This window comes from Pelmatolapia mariae, linkage group LG14, assembly GCF_036321145.2.
Source record: "Pelmatolapia mariae isolate MD_Pm_ZW linkage group LG14, Pm_UMD_F_2, whole genome shotgun sequence".
NCBI lineage: Eukaryota > Metazoa > Chordata > Actinopteri > Cichliformes > Cichlidae > Pelmatolapia > Pelmatolapia mariae.
In genome coordinates, this window is record NC_086239.1 from 7,395,708 (window position 1) to 7,407,339 (window position 11,632).

The 11,632-nt window shown below is 41.7% G+C and overlaps 1 protein-coding gene across 1 annotated transcript in view; it reads left to right on the plus strand.

Moving 5' to 3' along the window:
• Positions 1–11,021, plus strand: part of farsb (phenylalanyl-tRNA synthetase subunit beta) — a 29,208-nt gene extending 18,187 nt beyond the window's left edge. Inside the window, exons 14-18 of the mRNA XM_063493899.1 lie at positions 113–205; positions 724–841; positions 1,113–1,265; positions 9,565–9,712; positions 10,062–11,021. Of these exons, the coding sequence (XP_063349969.1) occupies positions 113–205; positions 724–841; positions 1,113–1,265; positions 9,565–9,712; positions 10,062–10,842 (1,293 nt within the window). The 3' untranslated portion in view covers positions 10,843–11,021. The remainder of the gene's footprint in view (positions 1–112; positions 206–723; positions 842–1,112; positions 1,266–9,564; positions 9,713–10,061) is intronic.
• Positions 11,022–11,632: the final 611 nt, after the last annotated feature.

Below are 11,632 nucleotides of genomic sequence, written 5' to 3' on the forward strand. Positions count from 1 at the left end.
AAAAATCATTTAACTTTTGTCTTGGTTTGGGTTTTTTTTTTGTTTGTTCAGGGTGTTTTTTTGTCACTCTTTAAAAAAAATCCTCAAATGTTTTCATCTTCTCTTTCTTTAGTGTTCTCAAGAAGATATTGCAGACAAGCTTGGGAAGAAGATCTCGGAGATGAGGGCAGTTCATATCTCCAACCCCAAGACTGCTGAGTTCCAGGTAATATACAGTCAAACAGAGAGACAAAAATGAAATGGTGAAGTGTTTTGGGCCTTTAAAAAAGACAAGAGAGAGTCACATTTTTATCCTCAAAGTGACTTAAAGAGTAGATTTTTTTTGTTTGAGCATTAATTGGTCTTTTTAGATTATTATGTGATTGGATATTTACACTGTACAGTAATCTGCAAACAACAGGCTGCAGTGAAATTCGGAAATGTTCAGCATGTCATCTGCAGGTGTTCATTTCACTGTCTGTGTAATGTACTGTGCAAATGTTTCAACTCCAAATAATGTTTATAGGTGCATTTTAAAATTTATCTCCTTAAGTTTAAAATGAAGAAGATAAAGATGTTTAATGCTGGAATGATTTTGTGAAGTTGAGAACTAATCAGAAGCACAATGTTGTACTTTGATTGTTCCATAAGAGGGCGCAATCTTCCTCCATAAGGAACTGCAGGCCTGTTTCCAGCTTGACCCGTTGTTTTTTTTTTTGTTTGTTTGTTTTTTTCCACCACCAGGTGGCGCGCACCACCTTGCTGCCAGGCCTGTTGAAAACCATAGCAGCCAACAGGAAGATGCCACTTCCCCTCAAACTGTTTGAGATATCAGACGTGGTGCTAAAGGATGAGACCAAAGGTAGGTGTCAGCATATCTGAAGTGATGGAGACATTTTTATTACATGTAGAGTTGTACAGTTTTGGAAAGGTGAAAACTTTCCTAAACATTACAAATTAGATAAACTTAAAGTGGAATCGTGGTTGAAGTTGATAGATTTACTTAAAGAAGGATTGATGAATGTTTTAATAAATATAAAGGATTAAAAAAAAACTAAAATGTGGCATACTGAATTGTGTGTATTAGCTTTACTGTAGAAACTGTTACTTATGTCTCTCATCCTTCCACCCAGATGTTGGGGCGAGAAACAGCCGACGTTTCTGTGCTGTTTACTACAACAAGAGTCCGGGTTTTGAGGTCATCCACGGTCTACTGGACCGAACCATGCAGCTGTTGGAGGTGAAGCCAGCCCATGGAGAAGGCTACCACATCCAGACTGCAGATGGTAAGAAGCGTGGAGATGAAGGGGGATGTGGGCCTATAGGAATGTATGTACTGCCTAGCTTTGTTGGTAAATAACTGAAGACCGGATTTGTAGAAGGCAGAGAAAATCCCAGCCACAGATTTCAAACCACGTGATCTTTTGTTTCTGTACAAGCTGTTGAATGAATTAATCCACCTCGTGATGATAAAAGGCAGGTTTTGTTGACATTATGTAAATCCACTCTTTGACTAGCAGCAACTGCATTGTTGTGTTTGCTATGAGAGCAGCATGTACATGCTTTATTGTGAGGAAACATTTATCATCGCAGTGAGCTACACAGTTCTGTTTCAACTCCACACTGGCTTGCATCATCAGTGGTGAGGGTAACTCCACAGGAAGGATATACAGAAGCTTGTGTATGTATACAGAGAGGTGATGTAGTGATTGGCATGGATATGAAAATGGATTGATGGCTTCTTTTTTTTTTTAAAGTTAGAGTTATGGATTGTTAACTCAATCCTACAAAACAAAAATGAATAATCGGTAGTTGCTGGGGCTGTTTAAATCAAAAAACACGTCAGGGGTTGCAATCATAGACGGATAACCACGGAGTAATAAATCAGAAGTTATGCTGTAACTTCAGCACATTGTAGTGTCTGTCTATTTTTATCTTATGTTGTATGGTACTGCATTTTTGAGCACACCATCTGCTTACTTGGAGGTCGTGGCCCAAAACTAACATTTAGATCTTTGAGTTATCATTGACAACATGGTTGCTACACATGCAGTCAGACAGGGTTAGGATCCTTTATTTTCCCCATTCTTCATGCTGTAGTGCCTGAGCAGGAAGAACAGGTCTTTGTGTGTGTGTAAAACTGACCACACACTTTTTTTTCTTTTGCTAGCAGACAAAATTGTCAAGTAGCCACCTTCGCTCAATAAAAAGTTAATGGAGAGCATGACCCAGGTTTCCCCTCTGGTCTGGGTAGGACTGAACGTGGACAGTTGCTACAGTAGCTTATATTTTCAGTCTCTTCTGGAATAGACTGACTGGCTTCTATTTTCTTTTTCTTTTTTTTTTTACATTTATTTATTTTGGGACATAAAGAACTGGAGTGAAGGTCAACCCCCGCTTCCTTCCTCACCTCCAGATTGCTCACCAATTCCTGTAAGAAGAGGTTATGACTTATGTTTTATTGTCTGTTTTAGAAAGCTGCAGAGTGAGTTGCAGACCTCACTCATCCAAAAATCTGAAAGATGTGTGGGAAGGATTTTAGAGCTTCTTCACTTAAACATTCTGCTACAGCTGAAAATATGAACAGTGACCGATAATCATCAGATATTTTTATGTTTAGAAATTCTATGTTATTTGAGCTCTGTTATTGATAGTAGACTCAGGGCTCGCAAAATCGCTAGCCCGACGTCCCGGGGCTAGCGATTTTTCCAGTCGGGCTACCAAAATCCATTTCAGCCCTGCCCGTCGGGCTATCATAGGAAGGAAAGATATGCCAATGCTTTTGCATTCTTTCGCAAATGTAGCTGAGTAATTATGTCATCGGCATCGATGAGCCACTGTCAATATGTGACACATTGAAATCGCGTTTGAACTTGCGCTTGTTTTTTGCTTTCACTTTCACTTTGCGATCGCGCAAACTGTGTATAGAGAGCAGCAGCACTGATTGGTAAGTCACAGATTAATTGCGCACCAATTCCTCTGGCATCGTCTTATCAATCGTTAGCTTACTATCAAACATGACAAGTGAAATCTCCTGCAGCAAGCTTAAACATGTGATAGAGGTTGACTGCGCAGAGAATTGCTGATCGTTATGTAAGTACGTGTGTAAAAGCAGATGGATTTACGCAGGTATTTTAGTTCTGCAGAGCCAAACAAGACAGGTCAGGGTGAAGAAGGGGCAGCCAAAGAAAAGCCTACCACAAAACGGAAAAGTTATGACAAATCAGACTATGAGGCAAAAGGAAAGCGCAGCTTTTTTGGTTTCATGGACAAAAGAATTTATGTGGCTGGAATATGACGAGCTAAATAACATAATGTTCTGCCGGGTGTGTTGTGAGTTTCCCTCGATTTCTGAGTCGACAAGCGCCTTTGTTACTGGGACCAGTCATTTTAAGAAAGACCCCATCAGAACCCATGAGAAATGCAAGAAATTATTGCTCAGTCTGCAGTATCTTTCCCAGAACAAACACCAATTGCAAAAAACATACTAAAAATAAACCAAGCATAACAAGAAGTCCTGAAAAATCTGTTTAGAACAGCGTACTATGTTGCAAAGAGTGAACTACCACTGGCAAAATTTAGCAGTCTTTGCAAACTTCAAAAAGCAAATGTCCTAGATCTTGGTTCCACTTGCCTCTTACCCGTGATTTCAGTGGAAATTTCAAATTCAGGATCTGACACAGACTGATTCATGTTCTACACAGTTCTTGCAAGTTCATAGAAATTTCTGTTCAATTAGAACCAAATATTTGAGTTGATGATTGTAATTTGTTGTTGTAATTTGTGTTTTAAATATTTTTAGACTGATGTTTTGTTTCCTTTACAATATTATACATTAAAGTATAATATTGTAAAGGAAACAAAACATCAATCAAAAAATTGTCCTCTTTTTTTTATTCGGGCTACTTAAATTTATTTTGGGCTACCAAAAACTGACGAGTGCCTGCCCGAAGGGCTACCAGGGATTTTGAAATTTTGCGAGCCCTGAGACTATTTAGTGAGCAGGACTTGGCTAACATTGTGAAGAGCAGCACTACAGCACATTTAGCCAATGATAACAGTAACATTTTAACAATATGGTAATATTAAGGGTCAATTGTTGAATTAACTCACCCTCACAATTAGTTTTCTCCAGATCCAAAGTCTTACAAGCCCAGTGGCCTGCTGTTTGTGCGAAACTACAACTGTTAAGTTGGCTAATGCATCTCATTAACCTACTTTTGCCTTGTGTGTTTAACTCTACATGTGTAATATGTGTTTAAGATATGTAAAAGTAACCATCCACAATGATGAGGTAGTTGTTACAGGACAACAATGTAACTGCAAAATGACATCATGATCGACAGCCTTGCTTTTATACAGGAGTGGAATCACTTGAGTCGAGTCCCCTATTGTCTGTATTATAGAAACACTGCAGATGGGTGGTGCTCCTCTGTATTTATAAATTGGACAGCAGTTATTTGCAAACCTTTGCCAAACTGTCTGAGAGCGACTGCAGTCGGTCTGAGTCAGTCCGCAATTGTTTGCAGACAGGTGGCCTTCCACCTGGCCTCCTGTGCAGTCACCCAGAGGTGGAGGTGTGTTGCATCAAATGTGAAAAAATCAAATGAAATCATCAGGGAAGGATTCAGTATCTCTCTCCTTGTGTGTGCAGAGATGGATCTAATACACCACAGCTTCACTTTTTAATCTGTGCCTCATAATTAATGGTATGACTAAAACATGCCAAAAATATTTCTTTATAAACGATTCTTTGTTAAGGATATCACTTTTGAAGTTGACTGCATGTAAATCATCCTAATGCACACCATCCAGACCTGGCTCAAATCCACCAGGATGTTAAAGCCACGGTGCTGCCAATGCATCTACACTTGATGCCAACATTTGACTTGTTGGTGTCATCCAGTGTCTCTAACACCTGGAAAATAAAAGATACCATTTTAGTGGGAACTCATAACGTGTCATCAGTGTCAGTTTTTGTGACACCCTGATTTTTAACACGTGTTATATTACGTTCCTTCGTCTACCTGCAAATCCAGCAATCACATCCCATCACCCTAATAAATCAGTCTAACCCTCTTTCTCTTACATTCATATACAGATGGCATTAAACTGTTCCTTTCATCTCTTTGCTCAATAAAAATAAAAGGTGTCACATCAGCGTTGGTGTTTCGGGGTCATGGACCCTGAACACCACTTCACTTCACTCTAATGATGAAATGCATCTGAGCACATTTTCATAGGGATTCTTTCTTAGGTCACTGTGAATGAAATTAGTCATATTGCATCAGCACTTGGAGCCTGTTGAGAAATCTGCTGACCTTTTATTCTGAAAGGCTCTTTTAATCACCGAGAACTTGAAAGCTGTAAACTGTACACTGCGAATGCATTTTCTCCTTCACAGTCCGCTGATATTAACATGTGGTGACACGTGACCAGCTTTGTCAAATTTACTGTAAAGCTAAGTTTGAATGGCATGTGTGACTCAGTTTCTGATGCAGTTGCTCTGTTCCTATGAGATTGTTAATCAGCAATGTTCGACTGCGGGCCAATCTGTATGCATTTGAGCTGCCCCAAGTTTCCCAGAGGGATTCTCATCCATTCATTTCAGTTTTAGATTCCTCGCCTCTTTCCATTTCCCCCACCCCCAGACCCATATTTTCCTACCTATTTACCTCTCCACCCACCACTTCCGCCCCACCTCTCCTTTGGGCTTTGCAAGGTCACGCTGTAGGATATCTGCCTGTACTGGCCCATTCAGACTGCAAATCAATGGGCTCAAGTATCGGTGAATGAGAGATGAGTGCAGAGAGAGGAGTGGGGAGGATTGAAGGCAGACATAGGAGAGGAACAATGGGGGGCGGAAAACTACAGGGTACAGATAAAAACTTGGGGGTGGGGGGCAGATGAAAGAAGCTAGGTATGAGAGCGTGTATAGGCTGCAGTGTGGAGAGGAGCACAGGAGTCACGTCACCCACTGCAGTGCCGAACAACGAGACAGACTGGCACATACAGCACCCACCCACGGGTGCTTAGACTGGCCATCTGACAAGCACAAAGTAACACACATACTTCAAACAGGAGCTGAAATGGACATCCTCACAGTTTGCTCTCATGCACAACATACTGGAACACACACTCCCACTCACTCTACCTTCTCCATTTGTTTTTTCCTTTAGTCTCTATGCACCATTAGCCCCACACATGTCAGCATGTCCTTAAACCCATTACAAGGTCGTGACCCAGTCTCATAGCCCACCTGATGCAGACACATGTCCTCAGGATGTGTCCATCAGCAGCTCTGCTGCTCCCTCAGCATCGCTCCCCAGGAATACATGTCAGTCGTGTTTCCACCACTCAGTGCAGAAAGGAGATGAAATGACGAGTCAGGGGAACAGAGGCAGAGCAGAAAACACTTAAATGACAGATGCCCACGTTTCACTTAACAACTGTGTCCAATGCGAGGTCTCGGCCCATTTGTTAGTATCATGTCTTCTATGTTTGTTCGCTTTCTCACCTAGAGCAATCAGTCTGTGTGTGTGTGCTTTTTAAATTGTTCACAGGATGAAGGCTCAGTTTAATGACACTAAATGACTTATTTTCAATCTGTCCTTTGGTTATTGTTCCTGTTTGTATGTGGTAATGACACCTCTTACAAAGGTCCTGAGATTTAGGTGACGTAACTCGGTGTTCCAACACAGAAACAAGTGATCAAGTCTGTTTTATATAAAGCAATACATTATACAAAATTACTTGGGGGGGGGGGGGACAGTGAGCAGTACTAAAAATAACCAAGTAAGCTGTTGTAAATGTGCAACATTTTACAAACCAGGCTTCTGTCTATACATACACAGCCTAATATTTTCCCTCTGTGCTGTAGAGATTTGTCATTGGCATGAGCAAAACACATTATGCATCTGGTATTGACATTAGTTTTAATGGTGATAATAAAACTGTAGACCATCCCCAGCTGTAACTAAGGAGTCTTGACTGACAACTTCTGCTCTTACCTAGATTGAATTCGTTTTAAGGGTAGAACTATAATATCATATCTCAGGAATACACACTGTTTATCATAATTAGCAGAAATGATGGCTGAAGCTATAAAAGCAAGACCTGGAATAAGATTTGGTGAATTTTTTAACTCATTCACAAGTTCTCCTAAAATGTAGAATTAAAAGCAGGGAAAAGCCTAAAAAAAATAAAAGTCATTGCTGAAATTCATTTGATGAAAGTCAGTTATATTGGTACTAATTTCAGATGTGCACCTGCTCACACAGTGAGGCATTCATTGCAGTTTGCTGCTCATTAAATTGATTAAGAACTTGTATGAATTCTCTCTAAATAAAATAATGGTGATAAATTGTCCAGTTGGACTTGTTGATGATGCTCCGATCTAACCGCAGCTTCCGCTGAAAGCTCCACTGCAAGTTGGAGGAGAGGGGGCGGAAAGTGGCGGGGCTCAAGTGTAGGGTTTTCATTGACTGATTGGTTATTTAAGATGTACCCGAGCTATTTATATAGTTGCCATGGCATCCTGCTCACGGTGCAAGTAGATGACGTGTGAACTGACGCAAGCACATTCCACCAATTTAACAGGCACTGAAATAACTGCTCGACGTTTTCTGCTCTAGCAGCCCAACACATGTTTGAAAGCTCATGCATTTCTCTCGTAAGCCTTCGTCCACAGCAGTGATGGAAGATCTAAGCAGTGGGCTCTGGAACCCATTAGCAAGGCAGCGTGGGAAGAAGCGGTGCACGATGGGAGAATGCCGTGTCTGTGTGAGAGTGTGTGGGGCTGTAGTCATAGCAACCCCTGTATCTTGTTATCTCCTGACAAGTCCGTCTTTCAGTCAGTTTTTTTTTTGAACGAAGTGAGCAAACGCCTCTCACACAAACAAAAGTGTTTTCATATTTGTGTCGATGGCGAATTTTTCTTCCCATCTGGAGCAAAGTGACCTTTTTTTTTTTTTTTGGTTAGTCCAGATGCTGACACACTTACCGGATCATGTCTGAGGGAGACTAAGCCAATTATGGTCAAATGGCCTCCAGTGGTGGTTGTTTCAGAGTAATGACCCATGACATTTTCACATAAATGGTGTTCCTTTCTGTGCTCTATCATTGATCAGTAATAAACGGTAAAAGTCAAGCTCATACTCAGTCCAGAGGGCTGTTTTTTTTAGTTTTTGAAGTGTTTTTGTTTTTTTTTCTTCCTTGAGAAGAAAAAGATGCACAGGAAGTAAAGCCTTTCGAGGTTTTGGCTTTGTTCTTATCAGCTAACCAGTGATAATGAACGTGGGTGAACAAATTATGATCAAGGAACAAGAAAAGCTGCACAGTGTTGCCCACATGCTACACTTGACTCATGATCATTGTGATGTAAAGCAGGAGAAACACCAAGCATGTCCAAGGAGCTGGCAAAACGCCTCATTTGGAGATGTTGCAACTATGGCACAAACAGGATCCAAGAAACACCTAAATCATCACAGTTGGGTGTTTAGATAGTAACACGGGTGGGGGGACAAACAAAAAAACAACAACAAAAAATGTGCTTCACAGTAAGGTACAAAAAGCTTGTGGAGGTGATAATTGTCCAACAAAAGAAGTTGCTCTCACGGGAGCTCAACAGTCTGGACTGTGGCAAGAGTATAAGTTGGTGCCAGGTGTAGGTGTTAGCAGCCAAGACCTGGAAGTCTAATTTAAGCTGTTTTATTTGTGAGCAGAATCCAATCAGGATTTGAATGGACCTTCAAATCAGTTTTATTTATCTAACCCCACTTCAATCATTTTATATATTGTAATGTAACAACCCTACAGTGTTTCAAAAATACAAAGACGAGACAGAAGAAAGGAAAAAGTTTGACCATCTTTAAAAAATTTACCCAAGGGTAAAACCAGTGAGAGACTGGGACTAGGTGGAGGGCCACACTGATGAGCTTTCTTTATAAGCTGCTTGGTACCGCCCTCCACAACAGTCCCAGTTGTGGCCCCTTGGGTAGATTAGTTGGCCACCCCTGCCCTTTAGGATGTTTCAGTAATTGTAGCCGGTTCGTTGTCTTGGGCTAAAAGATTAGATGCTCCATATGCTTCATTTTTCTGCTTCAAGTCTTTTTTGCTTCTGTTTTTTTTGTCATTAGACACAATCCTGCTTAACTGCTGCCACCCAGGCCTCACATTTTTAACCATTGTCACATCTTAAGAGACGAGGTAGCCATTCTGGCCTAAACTCTGACCATTATTCTTAAAGTTTCCTCATGTGGAAATTCTCCTGCTTTTTACTTTAGCAGCTATAATTCAAAATTACTGTGTCATGAATGTACATTCACACTGTATTATGAACAAAATTGGCCATTACTAAAGAACACATGTATATTCATGATGGCGAATGAGGGCCATTGTCTGTATTGAACACGTGGTCTGACTGTTAGAATCAGTCCGTTGGTTTTTATTAGGAAAAAGCTGCCTGGAGCTCCTTAATTTCTAAAAGAAAAAGATAACTGTTGCAATGTTTTTTTTCTAAAATGGCTTTAACAAGAAGGAAGTGGGGCCAAACTGTTAAGTTTATTTATTTTTTCCCCCTTTCAGATTCCACCTTTTTCCCCGGTCGCTGTGCTGATATCTTCGTCCGTGGAAAGAACGTCGGGCGTCTCGGAGTGCTTCATCCAGATGTCATCAATCGCTTCGAGCTGACAATGCCCTGCTCCGCCCTGGAGATGGATATCGAACCCTTCCTGTGATTTCCCCTTCCTAAACCTAAAATCATATATAGCTGTTTGTTTGGTGTATGTTACGGAGGTGTGCTGCCGATGATCGTTTTAGTTGGTTAATCAGGAGACAATACTGTGCGGGACTGTGTGGAAACATTGTTTTATATAAGAGTAACAGGGCTGTTTTTACTGAAGTCAGAATAATTAAAAATTAACAAGACTCCATTGTGTTTGTAGCATGTGTTTGTGCGTCTGTGTGTGGGCTTGTGCATGCATGCCTGATCTTAATTTAGCCTATTTGTGCCTTGGGGTTAGTGCATGGTAATTAAACTGAGTGACTCATTACCTGTTGCTCTGTTGCCTTGGTTCTTCCAGTGGCCACACCGCTGAAACTCCCCTCACACACGACGTTCCCATGAAAGAAGTCGTCAAGCACAGGTTCCCCACACGAGATGAATCCCAGCAGAGCTCCCAGTCCCGCCCGACTTCCACAAAAACTGTGTTTGGTGACGTGAGCACACAAGTGGGCCTCGAAGCTCTCAGTGATTTTCTGGCTGACAAAAGCTACATCGAGGGCTTTGTGGCATCCCAAGCTGACATGATCGTGTTTGACGCCATCCCCTCTCCTCCCCCACCGACGCTCTGCCACCTCTGGCGCTGGTACAACCACATAAACTCTTTCCAGACAGACAGAGCTCGTCTTCCATCAGCCAAGAGTCGGTATGTCCTCCCAGCTACTCCCCCGGCCACGCCAAATGATGCCAGCGACGAGGAAGACATCGACCTTTTTGGGTCGGACGATGAGGCAGAGAGCGCAGAAGTGGCCAGAATCAAGGAGCAGCGTCTTGCCGAGTATGCCGCCAAGAAATCCAAGAAGCCAGCTCTCATTGCCAAGTCCTCCATCCTGCTTGACGTCAAGCCCTGGGACGACGAGACGGACATGTCCAAACTGGAGGAGTGCGTCCGCAGCGTCAGCATGGACGGGCTGCTGTGGGGGCAGTCCAAGCTATTGCCAGTGGGTTACGGCATCAAGAAGCTCCAGATAGGATGTGTGGTGGAGGACGATAAAGTGGGCACTGATATGTTGGAGGAAGCCATCACCGCCTTCGAGGAATATGTTCAGTCTGTGGATGTGGCTGCTTTCAATAAGATCTGAATCACTGAGACAGAACGGTGCCATCTGAGATTTTGTGGACTTGGTGTAAGCTAGGTGATAAATGCAATGTTCAGTTAATATTCCAGCATCACTGTATTAAAACGGCTAATGCTCAGGTGCTTCGTTTCTTTATCCTTTGATACAAGTCCAAAAGGGTTTTTCCTTCAGACACAATTAAAGCCATTCAAACTTGTGACTTGAGTGCTCTGAATTTTTGTTTTTTCCACATATCATCTGCACCTGTTTATACATTACTAGCAAATGAAAGAGAAATTTGTGAAGCCAGTGGACTCCTGTAAGAAAACAAGTCACGCAGACATCAATCTGCACTGTAAATGAAGTCTGACAGGTGCTCTCACATTCCTTTAAACTCTACTGTAGCAAAGGGAGCTTAACTGCTTCATTCCTGCACTAGACCAGAATCTTCTGCACTAACCAGGCCAGCATGGTGTAACAGATTGCATGCTCTAACCTGCTGAGAGGACAAAGGCGGGTTCGGCTGAAATTAACTTGTCAGGATTCAGTTATACTGGATTTGGTATGAGCTAATCAGGTTTAAGGTGTGGTTCTCCCATTTGCAAAAGTAACAAGAAACTTGGACCTGTGTGCTCTGAAATGGAAACGACGTGTTCAGAATGTGAAACCAAGCTTTTAAACACAAAATTTTATTTAAGCAAAATGTTTTATTTTCTTTCAACTCAGTTACAGGTCAGTCACAAGTACACAGTTGTGAATCATTCCCTCTGAGGACTTTTTCTGAAAATCTTGCAACGTATTACAAAAAAAATGA